We start from the raw sequence: 27,440 nt of genomic DNA on the forward strand, positions 1-27,440 counted from the left end.
AAACTTGTTACAAGATGGCGACCAACAACTGCTTGAACACTGGACAACAATAGAGACAGCGCAGTGGGGCTTGAGATTATTTCTTTTCTGTTTGCTTTCTGCTTTCGTGTCGTCTTAAACAGGTGTACGGGAATCGACTGCGTGTAGCTGAAAACTTTTGAATGGGATTTCAGTGAAAAGTGAATCTGTAATGCTTTGTTGGATAACTAGTTAGCAGCCAAGCTAAGCTACATCCGTAGCTGTAGTGTAACTGTGAGGATCAGCTGTTAGCCACACTGCTACTTTAAAAGTTACTTAAACTACTAAAACTTACTGCAAACTTTCGCAGTTCGTGTTTTTGCGATACATTGCATCAAGTTGGTTGAACGGAATTTAACGTTTCGTCTCTGGTTTTACATCAAGTGAGTCTTTCTCAAACTTTTAACTCAGGGGAAATCTGCGCGAAATAAAAATATCGCTAACATTTCAAGACAAGTGAGGAAACAAACGGTTCGGTTGTTAACGTTATGTTTCAGATAAACTTATGGTAAATGTTGTTTTTATATATATATATATATATATCTACGTGCGTTTTAATAGAGAGATTCATTGAGTAAGAGTAGTGAATCCTATTAAACTTTTTCTACAAATTAAATTCGCATCTTAACCTTGTTTATTAAAATGTGTCATTTATTATCGATAGTGAACTCGTTCATTCATACAATCACACGTTTTACTGCAATCTGGTGTGTGGTGAGACCGCGAGCTTAGGCATTTCCTCAGAAACAAGTTTGAAAGTTAAAAGTTTATTCGGGGATTTTTGTGTTTTTAGTTTCTAAGAAACTTTAATTGGACTTCATTTGTTTCGATTCGTTTTTGAACGTTACTATTCACGTGTAAACAATGTGCAGTTTCTTTTGTTGTATACGGAGGCAGATAGTGATAAAAATGGAGGCAGTTGAGTGTGTTTTGTAGAGGCACGCGCGCGCACACGCTCGTACACATTGAAGCATCTCGAGCGGTCCCGCGTGAGTTGTTCCGCTGTCCGGAGACTCGAGTGACTTTAAAAACACGCTGCTTTTTCTGGATGATGGCGGATTTTGTGATGCCGCGGCACAGCGCGGTGATGGAGCGGCTCCGGCGGCGGATCGAGCTCTTCCGGCGGCATCACGATAGCTGTGAGAGCCGCTATGATAACACTGCGATGGAGCGTCTGGAGATAGAGAGGCAGCAGACACTTGCGCTTCATCAGCGCTGCCAGCAGACCAAAGCAAAGCACAAGAACAAACACCGACAGCCGCCGGCGGCGAGCGCGGACACGACGGCGCACAGAGGGGCGACCGGCGGCGGAAGCGCGGAGCTGACGGACGGTGGGAACGGGACGCCTGGGGAGCAAAGCCGAAACAGCACGCTGATCGCGGTAAGTGAAAGTGAAGTGATGATGCGCTACAGGTGGACTTAACAAGTGTGCTGTAGGTAACTTCGAATCTAATATGACTTAAATTACAAAACATCATTTAGATTTGGCATTTTTCAAATGCAGTATGGTGTTTAAATTAATCTTCTTATACTAGCAGTAACTTTCAGCAGGTGTAGGATTGAGCACTTCAGGCGCGTGGATACACCAACAACACTGACATCACGTGACTGTAGTCACTGAACACCGGGATAGCAAGTCACGTGATCTGTTTGTGTTTACAGAAATGCAGGTTATGATCAGATTTGTATTTTAATGGGATGAATGAATGGGGTAACACCTGATGCTTGTGTTGTGTATATTTTGTTTGTGAATGGCAAGGCTCTCAATAATGAGCATTCTTCCAAAACGAATCAGCTGCCTCTTTTAAGTCACAGTGGTATAAACACGTGTGGCCACAGCCACTGATGCTTATTGGATATAGTCTATAGACCGTTTCAGCAGTAACAACATAAACAAACATCTTTCGTGGAACAAACACAACTTCCGGTAAACTCCACAAAGAATCAGAAACAATGTAGTCCTTTTAGAGTAGTTTATTTCTGATAACAAGCAAAATAACTTCATAATCAAATCAAAGGGTATCAAAAACTACACCAAGCTTACGTTATTGTGTAAAATGAATGTATATAATGTTAACCACAGATTGGCTGCCAAACCCTACTTTACATAGCGGTGATCCATGATAGCAGCCTCCTCTCGTCTTTAGGAAATCAAAACATTTGTTATTGTTGATAAGGTATTTGTTCCATAGTTCAGTTTAGCCGCTAGCCAGACCATTAAGCAAACCGAGATCGGAAGTTAAGTACTATCCAGACACGTAACTGATAAAACCGTCTATAGGGAAGTTTACATCAAACAAAATAAGAATATTCCAGCCAGGGTATTCACTTGTTTAAGTGTAAAATGCCTTTAATAATTTTGGCTACATTATTAAAACATAAAAATTTAATAAACAAGTTATGCGTTAAAATCATCCTGAAGATATACAAATAAGCAAATGGTGTTTAGCCTAAACAAAAGTTTGTAGAACTTTCTTGTTTATAAATGTTAATGGAACGTGTACATGGTTATTGTGATGAACCACATATATAATTAAGCATTCATGATAACTCAAATGATTTTTTTTTTCATTGCATTAAAATTCAGGCATGTTTAAGTGTGGTTTAGGGATCCATTAGAGTTGTGCTGATAGACGATAGTCAGACATGGCTGATAGCGGGCTTTCATGAGGATAGTTGGCATGTTTGCCTATTAGTTTTAAATAATTATTATTACTATTATCATCACAGTTTCACATTAACATGCGCATTTTGTGCTTTTTCTCGCATGAGAGGGCTTTCTGGCTTTACTTTGCATAATGGCATCATGTTTAAGAAAGTTTAACAAACGTTTGCTGATGCTTGACAAACTGATTTAAAAAGTGATTTTGTATATACCTGTTCCAACAGAGTGCTTGTTAACTCCATGTATGTGTCATTTAACCAGATGTTTTCGCTGTAAACATGGTGATGACCTAACAAATTTGCTCAGCAAGGTTCACGTTACGCTAAATGTTGTTGTCCTTGAAAGATAAAACTGAAGCTTTGTGGCAAGCAACATACTTGCATGGTGTAGTACTTTCTAAAGCTCCTGAGCAATGTTGAATAGAAAGACCAATTCTTTAAAATAATATTTTTTTATTATTTAACAGTATACAGTTTTGCACACTTGCATTTTCTTTAATATTCTAAACTTCCTTCATATAAAGTGATGGGTTAGTAATAGATTTCTTGACACCATGATGCTTACCTGCCCACACTTTTACAATCTTCTTTCCAGATTTAGTTATGTAGTTCAATTTGAGTTTTCATTGTGAGCTGTTGAGTAATGAAGATCATTTAAACTTGTCAGATCTGATAACTGATGCATCTGTCAGTTTCCCAGTCACATGAGTAACATAGGTTGTTTTGGAAAGTAGAATTAACAATTTTACCGCATTGACCGGAAATTGTTTTTTATTGTCCCTTTGATAAAGAAAATATCTTGAAGTCAGATTACAAACCCTAATCTGGGTAGTTTTTATTGGTGTATAATTCAGAATAAGTTCTTTTGTAAGTATGAGGCAAATTGTTTTTTTTCTGTTTTTGAGTACTTAACTTTGTTTTGAATACTTTTTTATGAGTAATTCACAGCATATACAAAATCTCTGGGTTGTCTGTGAGTCTGATTGGCCCTATGTGGAGTTATTAAAGCTGACTTTGCTGGGTGTGAAGTGAATGTGCAAAATGCTTTGAGAAAGCATGTGAAGTATTGTACTTGTTCAACTGTAATTGCTTTACCTCAGGTGCTTGTGCTCATCTGACTAAGTTGTAAGATGACTTCTTGCTTGGCAATGACGTTGTATTGACCCTAATGGACCATTTGAAAATGTTTTCTTCTCTAGCAGAAACACATACAGGCCTTTTATGTAAAAAAAAATCTTAAAACAGTATCACACTTCTTTATTTCTTTAAGTTACTAAATTTAACATTGTACAGTTGTGAAGAAAATGTGAAAAACGTATGCAGATTCCATACAGGAATGTTTCTAAGATTATTGAATGGAGAAGAACACAGCATGTTATGTTCATCCATCCTGCTTTAATTGATTTATCTATCTGTCAGTAAGTTATCACTCGGGTAGTCTGTGTAACCGGTGATACATGGTGCTTTACCCTCTCTCCGATTTATCACTTGCCCACCGTTGCACCGTCTTCCATCGTTTTTATTTTTTTCTAGTAATACAAACGTTTACTTTCATTAGAGAGCAGACACTAAAAACTGAATGTATCTGCTGCCTGAATTCAGTGTGACACATCACAGAACAGCAGGTGTTAGATTTCATTTATTACTTTCAGAGACAAATTGACTGATAATGATGATGGCAGTAGCCGCGTGCTTTCTTGTTTAGTTACATTATACATATATAATGTTTAATATAAGTGAGATTTTGTTGTGTTTTTCATTCATATTAATTAAGCAGCTTTTTAAATGCAGGAAGAGCCAGGTGCTCAGCTTGGGACTAGCGGGTTTCTTTCAGAAGTACCTACGCACACTTGAGCACTTAAAGGGCACCTATTGTCCCATTCACTATTTTTATTTCCTTTGGTGTTAATGTGTATTAGTAAGTGTTAACAATATGCAAAAGGTACAAACTAGGGCTGTAACATATATTGCGTATCTCATTAAAAAGACCTGTCTAAAATCAATTCTGCATCGCGATTCTGTGTTTCATGCGCAGCAGTACTATGGCGTTTTGGTCAGGAAGATGTCCGTTATCAATCTAAAATCACTGAGTTTGAGTCGTTTATAACTTGCATTTAAAAAAGCAACACTTGTTAAACAAAATCATTCAAAATATTTTTATTATCATGAAAATACCTGAAACAATCTGAAGAACGGTGATAAAAATATTCCTGTAGACATTTCCTGGAATAGCGTTTGTAATGATACTTCTGTGGCACAATTGGGAGTTTCGGCACCAGAGCGCCCTCTGGTTTTTGGATGTGGTGGCATTTCACCGTAATTCATTCATTGAGAAAACGCGCATTTGCACGATAAATCGTTACAGCCCTAGTACAAACCCCAAAGAAAACAATGATGCGAATTTCGTCTCCAAGTAAAATCTCTTTTCTTGGACTACAACAAACACACGGATTATAGGCAACGGTTTACTACCAGGGATTGGTGATTATAATCTTATAATAATTCCTCCCGCTTCGGACTCACAGCCTGTAAGATAACTCCTGTAAGCATTGAATTGTGAGCGAATCTTTCAAACATGGTAAGGAGCGTTACATTTCCAGCTGATGGCCTGAATACCTCTGACAATCACAACGTACAGATTAGCTGGCCAATCAGGGACACGGCGCTTTTGAAATCGATGAGTTTTGTACAAGATCAATGCGTTTCAGGAAGAGAGTGATATCTGGAGCTACAAAATTGTACGGAATGGGGAAAATAATGTTTTTAACCATAAACCACGCAAACACATTGCATTAAACCAAATACACAACATAATGTTGTTTTTTAGCAATGAAATAGGTACACTTTAACACAATTCTTGCCCTCGCATTGCCGTTAAATCAAACGTAAAAGTAAAGGCTCACTGCTGCACGTGGGTTTTAATGTAAAATGTGCACCGCTGCATACATATATAAGCCCCTCCAATCCAGTGAAACCGGGATCACCGGGTTTGTTACACGCTGCGTAAATGGTGGGTAATTTCTGTCTCCTCCACATCCCTAAACTTGGGTCGACATATTTCTTTCACTGTTTCCCTCATATGCTGAATGCATTCCTGTACTTAATACAGTTGTGGAAACTTGTGTTTTATGATTGATCATTTATTGGTAAACTACTCACTCACTGTAACATTGTGCCACTGCATTGTTTTACCCTGTATACTAGGGATGCACCGATAGGATTTTTTTGGGCCGATATCGATTTAAACCGACAACTTCTGGCCGATACCGATATTAAACACTTGTATACAACACTATACAGTTGGTCTATTTGCTAGTTTATTTCTGCATCAAATTATTTTTACTGAACATGGATTTGATCTAATTAACATTCAACTGAACAACATAATAAGAGAGACACAAATTAAGCTAAAACAAATATAATAAGACAGCATGACAACCTTCAAAGGTGGTTTTTGCTATTCAGCATTTATTTTATTAACAACATTAACCCCTTTTTTTTTTTTTTTTTTACATATAATGGTTTTCTATATGCAGTTAATTAATAGGCCGATACCGATTGTTTTTCTAGTGCTATTGCCGATATGCCGATGGTTTCAAATTCTTCAAAAATCGGCCGATAAATATCGGCGGCCGATACATCGGTGCATCACTACTGTATACTTTTCTGCAATTCGTGGTTAACCCTGCTCTTGAACAGTGCTATCTCCTTGCAGAATTACTAGTATAAAACATTGCTTAATCAACTGTTAAACTCGAGGTTTAAAAATACTGTTAATTTCAGGAACAAGCATAATGTCTTTAGGTGTGGTATAACTAAGCTGTTTTAATGCAGCTGCCTGCTAGTTTGTTTTGCATGTAGAGCTGTCAGACTAGTTCAGCAGTCAGATTAACTTGGTTGTTTGGTGTACATGCTGTAGAGTAATACACCTCAGAGTTTGCCTGTAGTTTGCGGCATTCGTCTGATGATGAACAGGAGCTTAGGATGACTCGGGTTTGCTCACACCCTAACCCACGCCACTAACTTATTGTTCCTGTTGACCCCATGACGGCTTTGTGCGTCTGTGTGCTTTCACACTTTTCTGCATCAGATTGTATCTATATGGTTTTCAATATAATCAAAATTATTGGGTGTTAAATCCAACGACTTCAAGATATGTCAACAAGGATATCGAAAAAGAATCATTCAGGTCTTCTGAAGCTGTACAATAGCTAGACATGGTGAACAGCTTATAATGCAAGTTATTTACTGAAAGTCTTCACCTCAATACCTCTTAAATCTTACATACCAATGCCATTTGGCATGTTTAATAGTATGTGTAAATTATTAATACAAATATGCAAGTTGCTTACCCAATGCTCTGTTGTTGAATGGTTTTAGAAGAATTCATAAATTGGTGCATGACTCATGGACTACTTTGGTGGTGCATTTCATTTTTTTTGTTTTTAGATCTTGATGCAATGTTTTGCAAAGACCAGGACATTTAGTCAAACTCTGGTGTTTTAGAGAAGTCAGTGAAATATGAATAAAACTGCTTAATAAATCTAAACCACTTTTGATGATTTTTTTTTTTGCTTTTGATATTAGAGCAGGTTTTGAAAGCCATTCTTCTTATATAAGGTTATTGTAGTACAGCTGTCTGTTTTTCCTTCCTCACTGTATGACTCAACATAACTCATTCTTCCTTGCTCAGCATTTGGCCTACAACCAGTCCTTCTCAACTCATATATTGGGGGTCAGAAAGTAACCAGGTCACAGGGTGAAAAAATTGAAAATGTCCCTTTTATTTTCAAATGTGGGGCCAAAATTGGTCCCTATATTTTCCAATTCATGATCTTTTATGTTTTAGAGACCTGTAGTTGTATAGACTGGACTGTATAGACCCTTTTACAGTTTGTACACGATGACGTGGCAGCGTATGCGCGCGCATATTGGCAACGGAAGTACGGCAAGAATCAGCAGTGAAGCAACACAGACAGAGAAAGTTATTTTAAAAAGTTAACTTTTTCAACACCGCTACCAGATCTGTGTACTATAGTGGAGTGGATAGAAGACGTTAGCAGATGGCCAAATATAAAGTGGCCAAATACAAATACGTATATAAGTATATTATATTAGTGCAACCAAAAGCAACAACCAGACATTTTGATGCTGGGATACCGTTTTAATAAACTTTCAGAGTTGCTAACACGTTAGAACCACTGGGGAACAACACCACTTCTGTTGCCAAAGTGCGCGCGCAGGCTATTTGATCATGTGGACTGTAAAAGGGTCTATTTGTTTTGTCAGAGATGTTGAATGTGTATAGGAATGCACTCTAAAAATCCTGGGTTATTTTCGCCCAACATTGTGTCAAAATGGATTAACCCAGCCATTGGGTTAAATTAACCCAGAAAATGTTTGTTTGACCCAATGGGGAAACTAGGGAAGGGATGCACCGAAAGGAAAATTCTAGGCGGAAGCCAAATAAAATAAAAAACTCAACGAACAACCGGTTTTCATTTTCCTAATAATTATGCCAATTTTCTCACCATTGTACAAGTTACAATGTCCTTTTTACTATATTTATTTTACATCATTTAATAATGACTTTTTAACATTCCAGCATATATTCATTATAAGTAGGGCTGGGTGATAGAGCTAAAATGTTTATCATGAATATAACGCGTTATATCATTCGATAGCGATAATTGATTTTATTAAGCTTTTTAAAAAAGTAGAAAAAAGTTTTAATTTAACCCCTGTATGTTTTATTTACACAGTTTATTAAGGCAAACAATAAACTATAAACAATTTTAGTTTAGCAGTAACAAAAAATTTGTATAACTTTAACATTAAATTGGTGTTAAATAAACTCTATAAATGCTCTCTCTGGAGCATCTTCATCACCATAATGTTTGATTCCTGTTCTTTGTTTCTTGTTTGTTCTAAACTTTGTTTGCAATGGTGGATTGGCTACTTTTCTTCACCTACATTTTTTAATGTTCTGTTAATTTCGCCTAATCAGTATGGCCTGGAGAGTAATAATTTGTATAAGAAATCATTTGTATTGCATGTGTGTCGAATACTGCTATTGAAAGCTTCGCTGAGGCGTGCAAGGAAAAAGTATACCCGACCCACACAGGTATGCACAGCTTACACACAACATTGTTCGGATGCTGGTCAGGTGCAAAAAAACTAAAGCCGAAAGTATACTAGGGACGTCCGCGTATGCGCGCCGTCCGCATGACTTCATTTTTGTCATCAGGTGGGTCCGCGGCCGGCCGCGCGGACCGTCCGCGTGCAGCCCAAAATTTGAGCCCATAATGTTTGATTCCTGTTCTTTGTTGTCTTGTTGTTTGTAATGGTGGATCAGTTACTTTTCTTCACCTATCCTAATGTTTTAATGTACTGTAAATGTCGCCAAATCACTGCTGCCCTGACGGCCTGTTAGACTAATAATTTGAATAAGAAATCATTTGTATTGCGTAAAGTGTCGAACGAGGAGTATACTTGGAAAGCTGCGTGGACATGGCCGCGGAAAAAGGTATACCCCGGCCTTTAGAACTGCCACACTGGCGAGCTAACATTTCCTTCTATTATTGACAATCTCCTCGGCCTCAGCACTCCTTTTTACGTTTTCATGCTTATTTGGCCATTTTTTTTATTTACGATTTTTGTTTGGCAGTGTCAAAAATACTTTGAATTGCTTAGAAAGCAACAGGCAAGCAGTAATATATGACCATCTGGTTTGAGTTGTGCTTACAGATTTCACTGTCCTCAAACATTGACGGACTAATTACCAGACGCTCCAAAAGGCATTTAGCACTTGTTGGACTTTGCCCCGATTTGTGAAGCAACTTCAACCACAAAGCACTTACGGATTGCTTAACGCAGTGACCCGAGTCTCTCGGCTCTTCGATTGATCGTGGTGACTTTCTGCCCCGGGCGAAAACAGCCACTTTCCTCCCGTGCATTTGGGGGTTGTCTGTTGTAGCAGACGAGGCATCAAAGGGGAGCAGAGCTGGAGCTCTGCCGGGGCAGGAATTCGGAACGCTCCAGCACCCCAGCGTAAGGCAGAACGCTGGCTCTTTTGTTGTGGGATACACGTTCATACACATGGTAATTAGACTCATGTGGTTCAGAACGGGGGAGGCACGAATACATAGAGCAAGTACAAGAGCGAGACACTGAGAGACGCATGTCGACAGAAATCGGTTTGGGAAGAGTTTAAGCATGTTTGAAAGAGAGGAAGCTCTTGTGGGTGTGCCGCATGAGGAAGGCCATCTCAGACAGTGAGAAAGGTGCCTGTAGTCAATACAGAGAGACTAGTTTTTCAGGTTTAGAAATGGTTGTGCTATAGGGAGGGAGTGTTAACATGAGACGGGGCCTTTACGAGCCAGACCGTAGCGCTGATCCAAATACCACCGCTAACTTCTGTTTGAATTGGTTAAGCGCAAACTACACATTCTTTTCTGTCTTAAACCTCGTTTGGTTCCCATTGAACGGCCCACACTTTTGAATGAATGCTCCTTTGTTATGGAATAGTTTTTCATCATACGATAGCCTATCAAAACTCTGTTTCTGTCATAGAGTAAAAAGGAACTGCAGTTGCTGTAACATGGCTTTGTTGTGCCTACATTACCCTTAACATTTTTGTGGTTGATTTGGTAGTTTGTCTTGTCCAGTGTTGTTAAAGATAGACTGTTTAAATTCATTAATGATCATGATGTCATCGATATGTGTTGGTCAGGTCTTTTTCGAACATGACATTTAACATGGCTCGATAATAAGGATGGCCCAGAGCCAGCATGAAAGATGCTTGGGTCAGTTGACACACATGTCACTTGCCCGATCAGGAAAAATGTATCTGATGCATGTGTTTTAAAGTTTACCAATGTAAATATTCAAACAAAAAAGACATGACCAAGACTACAATGCAATACTCGCACATCGTTTAAGACGTTTTGAGCGTGTGTAAATGAATTTTACACTTTGATTACTTTATTCAATTTCTGGTCCTGTAATATACAGTCCTGTTAGACAGACCTGAAAAACCTGAATTGCACTATAATGCATAATCTCCATTATTTGTGTGGTTTGTTTTATTGACTTATTGCTGACTTTATTTAACAACATTTGAAATGTAAGGTAGGGTTGTAGTTTGAGGTGACACAGGTCAAAAACAATTAAAACAAGCAGGCCTATTTTTGTGCATTTTTGTGGCAGGGCAAAAATCTGAACCACTGGGACTGTAGAAAAAAAATACTTTTGTGTTGAGCCCTGCATTGCAAGTAGCAAGCTAACACTTATACTACAAAATTCAATTTGTTTACTTGTCATAACTTCATGTAGGGAAATAAAATGAAGTGGGGAAGCACAATTAATGGAAAAACTACTCAGGATTTTCAATTACGGGTGAAACAATTAGATCACCAAAAGCCTCCATTTGTTCTTAATTCTCAAGTAGTAAATCAGAAATTTTAAAATTAAGTTGAGGTGTAATTTAGCCATTTGTTTGTTTTTTACTAGCAACATACCTCCCATAATTGTTTGTTATTTAAATTTGTATTATTTAGTTTTCAATGGTTAGAAATACCCATGTAGCTGCTTCACAGAAAACTATATAACACTACAAAACCGATTAATCGGCAAAAATAGTCGCAACTACCATACCAAGGTGAATAATCACAATTGATTTTTGTCATCATACCGTGCAGCCCTATCATGAAATGCCAATGAACATCACTTTTAAAGGATGTATTATTTTAATGTTAATTTATACAATGTCTAATATTTCACTTACGTTTTATGAATGAACATTATTTGCAGTTAACAACAGAATAAGTTAACAATAGCAAACCTAAATTAAATTAATAAATGCTGGAAGGAATCATTGTTCCCTATTCAACCGTGATACCACACACATTTTCAAATGTTTACAAATTGAGCCTTATTGTGAACCATTATCTTTTGTAAGTAATCTTTCACAGAAATACTGTCAAATATACAGCTGAGCAGGGCTCTTGTTTTAAAGTTTGTTTTTCATTTCTGCTAACTTGCTTGTGAATTGTTGTAAAACAAGTTTTTAATTACCGTTAACAATCAGACAAAACGCTGTGTACACTTTTAGTAGGTGAGGATGTTACTTGGGATAATATTTAAGATTTACCCAGAATTTAAACCTGACAAAAGTTTTTGGAATGAGACTACTTTACTTACTAGTGGTAATTCCGCATATTTGAGGCTCATTTAACTTTGGTGATATTATTTTTTAATATCAAATAGGGCCATGGTTCTTAACGTTATTCCTGGAGGCCCAATGCCCTGCACATTTTGTATGTCTCTTTTGTCTGACAGACTCAGTTCAGGTCATGGAGATCTCTTCTAATGAGCTGATGATTTGAATCAGGTGTGTTAAATAAGGGAGACATGCAAAATGTGCAGGGCAGTGGGCCTCCAGGAATAACGTTAAGAACCACTGAAATAGGGCTGGGTGTTGATTCAGATGTTCCGGATCGATTCGATTTCGATTCTCTGTTTGATTCCGATTCTCGGACTGATTTTTATATTCGATTCTCAATTCAACTCAATGAATATAGATTTAATACAAATACTTTATTTATACAAAAAAAAACAGTGAACATAAGTTTACAAGTGGGTCATTATTAATAAAAAGAAATTAAGAGCCACCAATCTGTATATTACACTTTTTATTTTGGTACACTTGGGTACATTAAAACAGAACCCATCTCTAATTTACAAATGCATACAATTATGTTAAATACAATAAAATGTTGATGCAAGATGAAAAATTTATGCGCATTCCTTGATCAAACAGGATCAGGTCATATCATTTAAAAAAATCCATTTGTGGCCTTTGAGATTAATCAAAAAATCTATTATTTTTTTTGCCCAGCCCTAACAACAAACTGGCAAGGCATCCATATGCTAAATATGAATGAGAAATAAGATGCCCTGTTTGTAAAATGAATTGTTAATTTGATTTGTTTTATCTGTGTATTTACAGGAGACTGTCAAGAGGAAGTTGGAGAATGCCGGATCTCCTCTGGGTCGTGACCAGATCAATGGTTTCGGCGATGGCTTCCCGCCCTCCAAAAAAGCCTGCGTTGAGGAGGCGCTAGGAGGTCTTAATGGGGTTAAGAATGGCGTGGTCCCTCCCCTCTCACCCATGGAGACCAAACATAATGTGAGTACTGACTCCATAGTGCCCAATGGGAACCACGGGGCAGCTGGTGCAGAGCACAACAGTGCTGGCATAACCGACAATGGTGCATCACACAGCTCAGAGTCCGATTTCCGTCTGAAAGAAATGAAGCAGGAGCCGGTAGACGATATCTTGCCCTGCATACTGCCTGCTGGAGGTGCGAATGGCGGCAACAGCCTGTTCCCTGATCTGAACCTCAATGACCAGGACTGGAGTGAGATTATGGAGGAGTTCCGATCTGTACACTATGAGGACATTCAGGAACTTTTTAGTGATGATTTTGGAGATCGCAAGGACCTGGAGCTCCCATCCAGTGCTGCAGCTCAAAGCTTAATACCTCCGGATCTGGCCAGCGTGAAGACTGAATTTACCCCTGCCACGGCTACCTCCGCTTTCGATCAGGACTCCTGTACTGGTTCACCTCAGGTGAGACCCACCTCATCCGGTCCTCCGCTGCACACCAACTCCCCCGTCACGGCTCCAGCCACATCCCCAGCCTTGCCTGTACCGCAACAGCCTTCTATGCAGCCCATCAGGCCGCAGAGTCACCTACTGCCCGGGCCACCCAAAGACCTATCACCTGCACAACAGCTGCAGCACCTAGCAGCACTTGAACAGCACAGAGCGCAGATATTACAAAGCCATCACCAGCAGCAGCACGTGGTTCAAAAACAACAACAACAACAGCAGCAGCAACAGCAAGCAGCCAAGTTCCACCAGCAGCCCAATCACGCTGCTTCTTGGCCCCAAAATGCACCTGCTCAAAGTCAACTAGGTGGAACATTTGGGCTTGAGAAGCCCACCAGCCCATCCTTGTTCTCGCAAGACTTCCCCAACCCCAAAACCCTACTAATGTCAGGGCAGCAGCCGAATAAGGCTTCTCCCAAAGCAGGCGCTCCAGCCGGGTACATGCAGTCTGGTGGGCACAGCAACATGCTAAGCCACCCGGCAGCTCCCACGGGACCTCTCAATCACCCGGCAAATCCAGTGGGCCAAGCTGCCATGTTGGACTACAATAACACAAAACCCTTGTCCCACTATGAGACTGGAGCACCAGGGGCACCAAGGGGCCCTCCCACCAACCAGAACAAACCAAACCAGGCCATCTTGAACCTAATGAGACATCAAACGATGCAGAAGCAGAGACCACCAGGCATAAACTTTAGACCAGCACACCTCCAACATCCTTCGGTAAGACCATCCTTCCGCTATTTATGTGCTGCTGAATAGTGATCTAATGATATAATGTTTGCTCAAACAAAGCTTTGAGAGCTCCAAAGCAGATATATCCAATGGAAATTACTTTTGTATGGCTCCTGCTGACATACTGACGTCATTGATTTTTTAAGAAATTGAACATTATTTACAACATTATTAGCGTTAATCCAGAGCATCTGCCAACAGCCTCTGGCCATACATGAGCTCTATTTTATTCTTGTGGTGTTTGCTGTTGGCAAACCAGTCTCTCAGTGCCATGCCGCCACCTATTCATGAATATCAGTAATGTGACCTTTTAAGTCATCCGCTCTTTTTTTTCAGCTTACTGCCGCCATCTTGAGTACCTACCGAGTACCACAAACATCTGACAAACATTAGCTAGCTTGCTATGATTTAGGGATTTCTTATCTTTTACTGTCTATGATTCGTACGGATACAGTAAATGGCTACGAAAGACAACATTTCGCACCTCGACTGTCATGAAAAGAAACGCTACTTTCAAAAAATATAATCGTTATTAGAGTGTGATCCCTGATGCGTTCTTCCAGCTGCAGTCTGCGACACAATATGAAACTTTGCTGAAAGTATCACCTGGATCTCTACACATGAACGCGAGCATTGAGAACATTGTTTGTATACACAGTTTATTAAAAAGAAAGGTTTTGAACAACTGACTTCAGCGGTTTTGGTGTCCGCTCGCCATCTTTGCCAGACATAAAAAAATCGATCTCCGAATGTGAATGAATGAATTTCATATGAGGCTCCTTTTTCAACTAGAAGGTCAATTTGTTTTTTACTTGTGACAAAACAACAAATTATCCGTGCATTTATATGAAACTATGCTTTAGGAGCTATCCATCTTTACTCTTCTCCCTCCTTACGTCGCATTTGGAGATCGATACATCTTGACTGGCAAGATGGCGGTGAGCAGACACCAAAACAGCCGAAGTCAGTTGTTCAAAACCTTCTTTTTAGTAAACTCTGTGTTCACAAACAATGTTCTCAATGCTCAAGTTCACGTGTAGAGACACAGGCGACACTTCGAGCTAAATATCATGTTGTGTCGAGCCTTCTTAGTGTTGTAAAAATAGCGATTTTGATGCTCACAACATATTGAAGGCATAGCTTCTAGTTCTTTTGCAACCACTTCAGGTACTCAAAATGGCGGCAGACAAGTTTGAGATGTGAGTGACATCAGCTGATTTTCATGAATGTAGCGGGAGCATCAAGCGCACTTCCTGCATGGCAGGGGCTCTGCAGGTACGCTAATAATGTTGTAAAAAAATTGAATCTCAAACATTTGATGTCGACCCACCCAATGATTATTCAAATAATCGAATATTCTGTTCAGCCCTATCCCATTTGTCTTTTATTGTCTTCTTCAGTAAAATGGTTAAAGATGCTTTAAAAGCATTAGTATGATGAGTGGTTGCTAATATTTGGATGCCACATGTGTCTAAAATAAAAGCTTAGAGAGTTAGATCGTTTGCTTATAACCCAAAGGTCACCTGTTCGATTTTCACTGTAGGCAGTGAGATATTTTGACGACAGTAAATAAATAAATACATATCAATTAATAAATAGGGCAGGTGGGAAAATATTTATGCTTTGGTTTTAATTGATCTTCAATTTTTTGAAAACTATCGATTTGGGAAATCATAAATCTTTTATGTGTAGGGCTTATTAGCAGTGGCCCGTGGCTAGCATGAACGATGCTTGGGACAGTTGACAGAAGAATTGTCTCATGCCCCCACGGCACCATTGATACATTATCACGAAAGTTTATTATATACATGTGTTTTAGGCTTTGCCAATTTAAATATTTAAGCAAAGAAGGCACAAAACAGACCTTAATGCGCTACTCGCTGTTTGAGATGTCCAAAAGCGCGCACCCTGCAAGCCACATCTCAAGGCTTTAGACAGTGCACACATACTTGGGGCCCTATGAAACCAGTTTTATTTTTTCCCAAATTCCGTTTTATTTATTCTTAGGGGCTGTTTACACTTGGTATTAAGATGTGGTTTCATCAATCGGATCACAAGTGGACGAGAGAGACACATTACGTTTACACCTGGTATTTAAATTCTGTCAAATCTGTCAAAAGTCTCTTTTGTCCACTTTCGACCGCTTCTGTCCTGAATACTGTGAGGGGGCGGTCTGTGAGACGGTGGGCGAGTCTCTTTGCTGTCATTCAAACGCGAGCGGGAGTAATGATGAGTTTATATGCACCCAAACTAATATTATGTCGGAGTCCGCTGCTTGTTTAGCAAGTATACATGCTGCACAGTGTTTTGTACACGTGTATGTAAGAGCTTTCTCTGAATCAGCCGCTTTAATTTATCAATGAAAGGCTAAAAATAGCGCTGTTCACCGTATGTTCACGCCAGAAGTAAAAAAAGACGTAAAACTTGTGTTTAATACCTCAGATTAGATAAATGGGCGGAGAGAAAGCGGTCGCGTGTGGCTGTTCGAACACATTCAACCACATAATGCGTTCCGCAACTCCAAAGCGATCCGATCGAAAGTGGTTTCGACTACCCCTGGATGTGGTCGAAAGTGGACGAGCTCAAAACGTTTTGAACACCGTTTACACCTTGCATTAACGTCGTCCACTTGTGATCCGATCGACGAAAACGCATGTTAATGCCAAGTGTAAACAGCCTCTTAAATTACGTGTACTTGATACTTGAGCCGGTTGGTTACTGTGGTAATGTCCCGCCCCTTCTCCACTGTAATTGGACGGCCGTGTTAGAACTGACATTGACGAGTGGAGCTTTCACTCAAAGTTGAATATTTTTTTAACTCTCTGTGTGCAGCGCTGAGCGCGAAAAAACCCTGATCGCCGTATTTCAGAGCGGGGAAAAATGCTAGCTGCTTTCTTATTTGAAAACCGCAGAGTTTCCATTGGAATCAATTAAAAAAATGCGGGCGTAAAAGCTTGATGTGTTCACTCCCTTAAACAAATACAATTTAACAACAATTTATTGAAAGTTTTAATTAAACTTACATGTAGGCCGATGTATTTTGGCTGTCACTACAACCATGCTATTGACAAGCAACCAAATGTTTCGTTTTTTTTTTTTTTTTATCATAAGACTACTTGTTTTCCCTTGTAGGCATCTGTATTTAATGTAAATATATTAGTTTTGAAATTGTCAACAATCTGTTTTAACATAAGCAATAAATGAGGACTGTGCAGTGTTTCATTTGCAATGTATAAATTAAATTCTCTTTATGTTTGGATTCTGTGATTCTGTCCACATCATGGAAGTCATAGGGCCCTACATACTGGGTTTATGTTTCCTTGTGCTTGAGCGGACATATTTAGACCAACAAATTTCACAATGGCGAGATTATCCTCGTAAGTGTTGTCTGTGGTGGAAAATTAAGAATTTAGAAAGAAAACACACATGTAAGTGTATTGGGTCTGTGCATTACATGTCTTAACGTGACAGCACACCAAATAAATTCCATGTCTGCGAAACTAAAATAAAAAATGAAATATTGATTACTTATCAGTAAAACGATTTTAAACAATATATAAAAGAATCAAATTGGCAAAAAAAAGAGGAAAAGTATACTATAGAAGTTAATTGTGCGCAAATTGTGTTTTTTGTTTACAAACATTGCTCAAAATACTTTCCTTTGTGTTTACCAGAACAAAGAAGTTTGTACAGGCTTGTAACAACTTAAGGGTAAATGACAGAATTTTCATTTTTTGGGTGAACTTTTCCTGTAACACACTCATACTCTGGGAAACGGGAAACTTTTTTACGATACCATTTTTAACTAAAAAATGAAAACGTTTTGTTTGTTTTGTCAATCAGTTTGCATGACCACAACATTTTGGAGGTCTGAAAATAAGCTTTCAAAAATGTTTCAAAGTGCACTGACCTCGCATGTTCAATACAAAGTTTTCTAGTTGTTTTCACATATCTGTGTGAATGGAATCGATTTGACAACATCCTTGTGTGCACTCGAAAAATGCAAAGAAAAAGTTTTTAGTGCCTTTTTAATCGGTAAATAAAAATCATCGCAATACTGAGGATTCTGGTTAATTTTATTTTGGCAGTAACAATAGTAGATGTATGATAAATCTGTTTAGTGTTTTTGTGTGCGTGTCTGAAGAGTTTGTCTGGGTCAGGCAGCTGGTTGCTAAGAAGCAGAGAGCAGGGAGTCATTCACATACTGTGGTGGGGGTTGAACTGAACCATGAGACTCGAAACGACAGACAGAGAGAGAATATGATGGAGGAAGAGGAGGGGCGACAAAGCAGTCTTTCATACTCGTCTGCCCCTAGCCGAGTATTTTAGGATCAGCCCCCTCCCTCTAACCGCTCTTTGTTTAAATATAGCCGTTTAACCTTTTGGGTTTTATCTTCTTGCGAGATACAAACTTTTACTCTTGCTCGATTTATTCATGTTATCACCAAGTATTTCAGAAAACGTTTGCTACCGATCTGAATTTTCAGCAGTGAGCTCATTTTTCAGATAACGGCACACTGTGTCATGGCTGACCTCGAAATACCTCGTGTGTGTGTGTGTGTGTGTGTGCACAGCAGTCAAAGCCTGAGCACACAACAGTGTACCCGTGTGTCTGTTGTGGATGGATGTCTGCCAGCATTGGCAGCTTTTATTTATAAACGAAGTCATGTCTCTAGTCCAGATCTGTAGATCCGAGGAACGTTTTTGCCTCAAACTTTAGCCAGATCAAGGAGGAAATGTTATTCAGCTGCTTTGATACTTGCATTAAGAGGTGCCAAAGAATGCATTGATCCAATGTGTTACACTGTTCTCTGATATCTACAGAAGGTGATGAGGCTTTCTTAAGTGCAAAACAGTTTTACATGTCCATTTACAACCCTAGGATTTGCCCTTCGAATGAAATGGTCTATTATTACCTTATTTGAAAGGGTCATGAATAATAATAATGTTGAGCTCTGCTCTGATTGGCTGTTTCACAGAGCAGCTCATTTCAGTAGCTCTGTGTGTGTGTAAACAGATCTTATGTTTGAGTCTGTATCAGATGAAGATATGGAATTTAAGGAATAATCAATTGTTTGAAGATTGTTAATGGACGTTAGTTTGTGCAAAACGTAACTTTAACGTCAATAGTAGAACTTCAACCTAAACGTTAGCATATAGCATTACCTTTTATTAATCTATGCCTAGATGCAATACAGTTTGACATTCTATGGCACCTTTAAATTCTGCTTCAAAGCGGTAGTTTGAAACATTTAACTGGTGCGCATTGCTTATGCATCCTAGAAGTATTTGTTTTACAGATTAATTATCTCCATACAATGGGAAAGCACTTGAATTAAAATGTGCAGACACATTACAACAACAACAAGGAATGTGCTCAATTACCATAAAAACAATGTCACAATGGAGAATATTTTAATGCTCGTGAGTTTTTGTATCCTGTCCTCCAGTGCTTATGCTCTTTCATACTCCACAAACATCCCCCAAAAATAAGTTTACACCTTGTCACAGTTATTTATATAGTATATATTAGGTGTGTAACGGTACACAAAATGCACGGTTCAGTACATTCCTCTGTTTTGAAGTCATGGTTCAGTTCAGTTTCAGTACAGTTATGGGGAAGAAATAAAAAAACATAAAATTTCTTGTCCTTTATTATTAACATTTGTAAACATTGTTACATTAGCCCTATTTGGACGGGATTAGCTTTACAGGGGGACCTCGAGAAAATCTTGCTTTCTCAGAGGTCCTCTATGTTTTTAATCCCATCCGAATCGGCCATGTCTGTGTTTTTCTCTGACAACCTCCGTAAAAATTCTAGAGCAATTTACGTACTGTTTTTCGCCGAACTCAGAGGTCCTCTGAGAAATTGAATCGTGTCCAGATGCAAATGTCTGTCTTTGCCCCGCAATATCTAATATTTTAAGCAGATTTTTAAATAAAACACCTTCTTGATTTAAATAAATGGAAGCAAATAAAATAAAACATTGAGGAATATTAACCATGTAGTTAATAAATATGATAATGATAATAAAGAAGATAAATGACAAGCGTCATATTAAATTAGATGTATTGTATGGAAATGGCACTTAAAAAAAGCAAAACTAAGACATAAATGCCTTGAACAGCAGTGTAAAATGCATGGAGAAACTAAAGAAATTGTAGCAACATCATTAAGGGGGCGTGTCTACGCCTGCGGCCGTGTATGTTTTCAATTGTTTCCAATGGAAGTGGAACACTTTTCAAAAATGCTAGCAGCTTTTTTCCCCAGCTTGAATTTTTTTTAACTTTGAGTGAAACGCTAAGCTTGTCATTGTCACTTTTCACTTGGCCGTCCAATCACAGTGGAGAAGGACAAATATCACAACGACTGCTATTACAAAACAGAATTATCACGGCAACCAAAGCGCTTTGCTGAAAAAATGCTCCCACATTTTCAGTCGTGCTTAAACTCTTTGGTGTACACGCCCCCTTAATTCTCGGTTGCACCTACAAAATTGAAACGTTGACATCTTACAGATAGTAGCCCAGACTTTTACAATAAAAGTTACATGAACCGAGTTTTCAAAATTTCAAAAGTCTCATAGTAAGGAAACCAACAGGGCGACAAGGCACAAAAATCCCTCTCTTCTTTTCAAAGCGTTCAGTTTCTTTTCTTTAGCAGTTTGAATAAAAGTCATGGTTTTCTGTTTTTCCCTCCAGGAGTCGGGGTCTTACCCCTCCGCCCCTCATGTTCCCAGCAACACCATGACGACGCAGCCAAGCGGCAGCAGCATTCCCGGTAACCATGGTAACGCGGCTTACATAAAGCAGCAGCAGCAGCAGCAGATCCAGTTGATGCAGCGGAAACAGTACCAGAGGCGTTTGATGCTTGAACAGGTGACAGTCTCAATGCTACTTTTATAGAAAAGACCGAATCTGGCCATTTTATTTTCACCAATATTGTAATTGGGATTATTTAGCATAATTACCTACTGACTTTAATGAACTTTACTGAAAATAAACTTTACACGGATGCCCTTGTGAAGTAAATTTAATGGGATTGTTCACCCAAAAATGTAAATTCTGTAATTTTCTCATCCTCATGTTGTTCTTAAACTGTATACATGTATTTTTTTTTTGATGAACACAAAAGAAGATATTTTGATAAATGATGATAAGCACACAGCTGATTGTACCCATTGCTTTCCATTGTATTTGTTTTTGGGTGAACTATCCTACAATAAGATGTAAAAATGGGGTCGGAGCAACATCATTAAGGGAGATCTAATTGGGTTACTGCATGAGGGGATTTATGAATGAGAGGGGGCTTAAGCTGATGATATACTAGGGCCGTACGCGGCTGTCTACATGATATAATTTTTGTCATCAGGAGGGTCCGCGGTCGTCTGTACACGGACAGCAGGGCATGCACAGAAATGTTTGAACAGTATTATTATCAATGAAGAGTGTGGACAATCGATACAAATAAGCCGTTAAAAAAAGAATCGAAAACCCAATGGAAGACCCAACTGGACCAAAGTGTTAAATTCCCCTTCCGCTGGCTTTCTTTCATTTAATGGTCTCACACACCATTGCCTGTTCCTCTTTCTTTTCATTTTTCTCATCTTCCAAAAACAGTAAGTACATATGTACATTTCAAAGAGGTGGTGCCTTTAAAAGTGCTTTAAAAGCCTCTAGTAGACATAACAGATGAAGTGAGAATATAGGTTATTATCTGTCTCTCAGTCACTTGTTTTCCGCCCTGTGATGAGTTCATTTATATTTATTTTGTTACTCCAGAATGACACCGAATGATGGGAATGCAAGTCATATGTTTGTCACCAATGAATCCAAGTCTAAATGTTGTGATTACAAGCATCAAAATTTTATATCTATTGGTTGGCTATAAATTCTTATTATGTGAGCCATTTAAGAGTCTAAGCTATTTTAGTATGTTGTATAATGTAGCAGTTTTGTTTTGCAAGTATTCCTGTATTCTTATGTTCTGCCACAGGGGGGCGTGAGTGTCTTTCTAGTAACTTTGCCATAACTGTGCTGTTTGTTAGCTGAACAATACAAGTTGAAAGAGTCTGAAAGAGACAACATCAGTAAGATCTTGTGTCTGTTGCTTGCAGCAGGAGAAACAGAGGCAGCAACAAGAACAGCAGTTGCAGAGACACCTGACCCGTCCTCCGCCCCAGTACCAGGACCAACAGAACCAGCAGGCCCAGCAGAACCCATTCCAGCAACAGCAGCAGGTGTCCCAGTTCACGGGTAACACACCCTGTCTGGCTCAGCAGCACCCCTCTGGCTTTTCAGAACACTCCATCTCTGGTATTTGCTTTTTCTTTATTACCGATCAGTTTTTGACACCTGCTTATAATAACAAATCATCTGTGAGGTGGCCATACACATGAGTTTGGCAGTGTAGGTCAACACAGGTAACCTTTTGTTACTTGTTAATAAATAACCTCAGCTTATTTGCAAAGTGTGTTAAATGAGCAACTCATTTGAATGGCAGGCACATTGACGTGTGTGAGGTTGTACAGCTGTTCATTTTCTCCCGTTTCAAAAATCCGCTTCAGTGTTTGACAGTATCACAATTTTGTTTAATTCTTTTCATAATTTGTAATTATTTACTCAACAAAATTAACCAAAATGATTTCATCAATGTTTGTGCATGTTTAAACCCCTTTCACACACCCTGTTTCTACCAGCCTGCTCTCACTGTTAATATGTAGTATTAATACGTAACTTTCTAAACACAAAACGTTTATTTTTTGTACGTTTAAATGGACGTATTTGCAATATTAAGATTTGTAATAGTTTCCCATTTTTATTGATAATGTTACCACACTTACCCTAAACCCAAACCCTTTTCATGCCGAAAAATGTATGTATTCTTTATTATGCAACGTAATGGACAGAAATGTGTAGGAAAATTTTAACAATAGCATTTCAAAGATATTTTAAGCTGCTAATACGGTGCTGCCAAAAAAATAATGTACTGTTATAAAAAGCATAACAGACAGACAAGTGTTATCACAATCATTCATTTATTGTGAAATTTCAAAGGCAGTACCAAAAGTAGTTAAAATGAGGATGTGCTGCATGAATGATGGTCCTCTCTGGAGTTTATGACGAACGTAGAAGTATTTGTTATTAATCCACAAAAAAGTTAATCTAGCTTCTCTGTCAAGACACGCTTTTAATATTTAAAAAAACATCGACTGAAAGACCGAAATGTCTAAAATCTGTGAGGTAGCATGCAAGAGCCAATGAGCTTTTGATATCATAAAGCTTCTTGAGGTGCCAATTTAAATTAATAATGAACGCAATGTTTGACGTTTACGGTCACTGATGAGAACTGGAATCAAGATCTCTGGATATATAAAGGGCTGAATTTGGATCTGTTCCTCGCAGTCGTATGAATTTTTAAGATGTGGATTACAGCAAATGAATAAAATTAACATATTTTGTGAATTTATGTTGTGTTTTGGTGTAATTATTATTGCATAGGAGAAAACGCATTTTCTGTGTCATGGGAAACAAACTAAATATTACAGAATGGTTAAATATTTACAGAAATTGTATTTATTTTAAGGTTTTAAAGTGTAGTAGTGTTTAATATTGTGTTATTCTCTGAAAGTCATGAGTGGTAAATGAGTAAACTGTCTTAAATAAGTCCGAAAATACGACTGAAAACATGTCATTAATATGAGTAAGAAACGCCAGTGCCCGCGATTTTAATATTTATGAGTAGCAATGCAAATTTGTACGTCTGTAAAGCTGTTAATATGTAAATAATCAACATATTCGTCCTGTCAATGCATCAATATTCAAGCAATTGTTTTTACATATTTTAATGGCTCCTGAGCCTGTCATGTAATGCTGTTATTTACATAAATAACACGTGATCCTTTCTGAAAAAAGTTTATGTAATATTTTATACGAGTTGAAACCTGTTAATGTTATATGGCGAGTAAGGGTAGAAACTAAAGGGCCGTTAACATTATAACTATAACGATATCTAGCGTCCACACCACCTAATGATAACGAAAACTTCATGCTAATTTGCTTAAATACCTTCAATGGCATCAACTAATATTGCATATTTCATTTAATAAAAATGCAAAAAAAAGAAACCGAAAATAAATAAGAATGACTTAACTGAGCACTTGGTTGCATGACAGTTCAGAGACTAGTAGCAAAAGTGCAAACACTAAGCTTTGAGAGCAAATGTGACATGACGACATTACAGATATGCTAATTAGTATGTCGATAATCGATTCTGAATCTAATCGGGACCCTAAAAATGTATTAATGAGGGTCCAAACGATTCCCACCTCTAATAAATATGCTTGTTGCATTTAAACGGCGGGTAACCAGCTTAACATGGTGTGTTTGCATATCTCTAGACAGTGAATCTAGTAGTTTGTGTAATCTAATATCTAACCTGTTGGCGTATGTAGTGGAATAAAAAGCATGACGTAGTCAATTTCAGAGCAACTGCATCAGCGCTGGATACCTTTTTTATGTTGTAGACCTCAGCAATGAGCTTCTCCACAGTGTTATCTGTCATTTTTAAATACGCGTGCACTTGAAGTTCAAATAGATTTGATTGGCTGTCAATGGTTTATTGTTCATCAGCTGGAAAAAAATCGCTCAAAGTGATCCCAATGATATCATTCATTGTATCTTTGTCATTATAGTTGTGGTGTGAACTCTGCTTGTCTGCAATTGTAAACGGTATATATTATTTTTAAGTATGCATTGTCTAATTGTGTCCACTTTTCTGTTTCAGGCACATCACAGCCAATAGGAAATGTAAACGCTCTCAATGGCCCTGCTCCAGGAGCTCAGCGAATGTTTTCTCAGACACAAGGTATGATGGGAATGGGTGTGGGTCAGAGCGGGGGTCCCACTCCTGGTGCCCCTCCCGCTGCCAGCCAAGCAGAGATGAACCTCTCGTCCTGTGCAGGGGGTCTTGACGTCATGTATGGCAACATGCCCATGCATCCCTCCCACCCCAACCAGCAGAGACAACCGGTATCAACCATGTCTGCTGCCTACCGACAGAACCTTTTAGCAGCCCAGCAGCAAGCACATTTGAAGAACCAACCCAACGCTGCCCTGCTGAAACAACAACAACAGCAGCAGCAGCTAGCTCGGCTTCCTAATAGCATGCCAAATGCTATGGCTAATAACATGAGCTCTTCCATGCCAACTAGTATTCAAGGTGCCCTGCCCACACAGGCTCAATCCTGGCAGCAGCAACCCCAGCAGCATCCATCCCTCCAGCAGGGAATGACGGCTCAGCCCGGCTCTGCCAACGGAGGCTTTCCCACCTCCAGCTTCCATATGCAGTCGAGGATGACCAAACTTCCCAACAATGCCCCGTTTTCCCAGAGTGGCATGGGTAACAGTGCGGCTGGCAGGGCTCTGGCTGGCATGAACCCTGGACAGATGATGTCTAACATGAACCAGCAACGGACAAATAACCCAGCAGCCATGGGGCAACAGATGCCACCTCCCAACCAGCAGACGCCCCAGCAAGGGCAGCCGCAACCGGCGCCTCAGACCCAGCAGGTTCTGCCCGATCTGGGGCCTTTCGGTCAGGCTCAGCCTGCGCCCAACCGCACCGCTGCCCTTCAATGCAATCAAGCCTATCAGCTGAACAGGACAGCCAACCAGCAACTCCAATTCGGCTACAACGCCCAATCGGGCAACGGCTTGTCTGGCTTTCCCGCCGAAACGGACCTGGTGGACTCGCTGTTAAAAAATCAGTCCACGCAGGAGTGGATGGACGATTTGGATGAGCTGTTGGCCAGTCACCAATGAGTAACATAAGCCAAATTTGGTGCCTTCCACGGAGAAGATGTGTTGACGTCCACTTTTGGATGTTGGTCATATATTGGTCAAATCTGCTGTTTTCTATTGAATATGTACATGGTGTATATAATACAACACGAGTTGAGTACAGGACCAAGAGCCTGTGTGGTATTGGAAGTGTTCTCCGGACTTACAATGTAGAGGAAATGCTCTACTACTGAACCTGTGGCTCAGAAAAACCACTGTATTTGACTATATGTTAAGTGACTCGTGAACTTGTTCAGCTTGTCATGTCGTACTTTCATTGCCTACATGTTTTTTGTAGGCATGAGGAGAATCTGTTCATTGTCTAGAGGCCTTTTTTCAAGTCTCACAGGCTTTAAGTTTGCACTCTTAGTTGCATAATAAGTGCTTTACAGATTATTATGTGAGTGTAAAAGTGTGGTAAATTATTTGAAAGAAATCGTTCCCCTAAACCTGATACTTGCCCTTATATTTGACCAAACTTGTTTAGAGTGTTATATGGGCACTGGGTATATTGATCTAAACTTGGTTAGCTTTCCCATCACGCAAAGCTTATTTCACTTATGTGTGGCACATCCTGTCATGTTGTGTCATCAAAAACAAGACGAGCAGGAAACGTGACGTATGATATCGGGAATTACTGCGACACAAGTAGATGGGATTTAACAGTTTTGGTTTAGAGGAACAGCCTTAATCCTGTTAATGGACAAAAATATAATAGTTTTATTATTCAAGTTCCATTTGGTTCACAGATTAAAATTCTTGTTTGTGACAGCTTACATGGGTAAGACTACATGAGTTAAGAGCATTTGACAAACACTACAATGATAAAGTGAAAGTGGGCGTTAACTAGACTCTTAATAATAAAGGAGCTTAAACGGTTAAAAAAAAATTTGTTTGTGAAGCACCTTTATTTTAAAGAGTAAATGTGGTATTCGACCATTACACTTTCATATGAAACACTACTTTTTTACCTTTGAAAAGCCCAGATTGAAATACTTGTGCGTTTTATACGAGGGTTAATATTCCAGATTTCGTTTCCTTCCATGTAAGATTAAGGGAAGGTCAGGTGTTTAAATGGGTGTTACCTTCCTCGTGGCTGAACTTTCTCTCTTCATCCCAGAGTCTGTGACGGGAGTTCATGTATATTTATATATTTTTTGTATGTATGCTGTTTCCTATTGTTCAAGAGAAGATAGATCTTATTTTTATATGTACATTATTTGCAATGTTTGTATTTTATACCTTTTTATTATTGTTCTCTGTAAAACAAGAGTATTGTGTAAATATAGTTCTCTAGAAATTAACTCGTTTGATGTGTGAGTACATATTTGGGTTTGAAAATTAGGTTTTTGTGTTTAGTCTGCATAGTTAATGAGATTCAGGCTATATTTATATGTTTGATGTATTTATATTTAAGCCTAAACGTGACCCAGGGTCAGTTTGACGGGACCAGTCAAAATGGTATTTTATATATATATATATATATATATATATATATTATTTATAT

At 38.8% G+C, this 27,440-nt stretch overlaps 1 protein-coding gene across 1 annotated transcript; it reads left to right on the forward strand.

Annotated features, from left to right (window-relative positions):
* Window positions 1-27,237, forward strand: maml1 (mastermind-like transcriptional coactivator 1). Its single transcript, XM_073812119.1, has 5 exons — window positions 1-1,414; window positions 12,692-14,080; window positions 20,795-20,971; window positions 22,213-22,408; window positions 24,879-27,237. Exons 1-5 carry the CDS (start codon window positions 1,067-1,069, stop codon window positions 25,913-25,915), a joined length of 3,147 nt encoding a protein of 1,048 aa, XP_073668220.1. The 5' UTR covers window positions 1-1,066; the 3' UTR covers window positions 25,916-27,237.
* The last annotated feature ends 203 nt before the right edge of the window (window positions 27,238-27,440 follow it).

This window comes from Paramisgurnus dabryanus, chromosome 16, assembly GCF_030506205.2.
Source record: "Paramisgurnus dabryanus chromosome 16, PD_genome_1.1, whole genome shotgun sequence".
NCBI lineage: Eukaryota > Metazoa > Chordata > Actinopteri > Cypriniformes > Cobitidae > Paramisgurnus > Paramisgurnus dabryanus.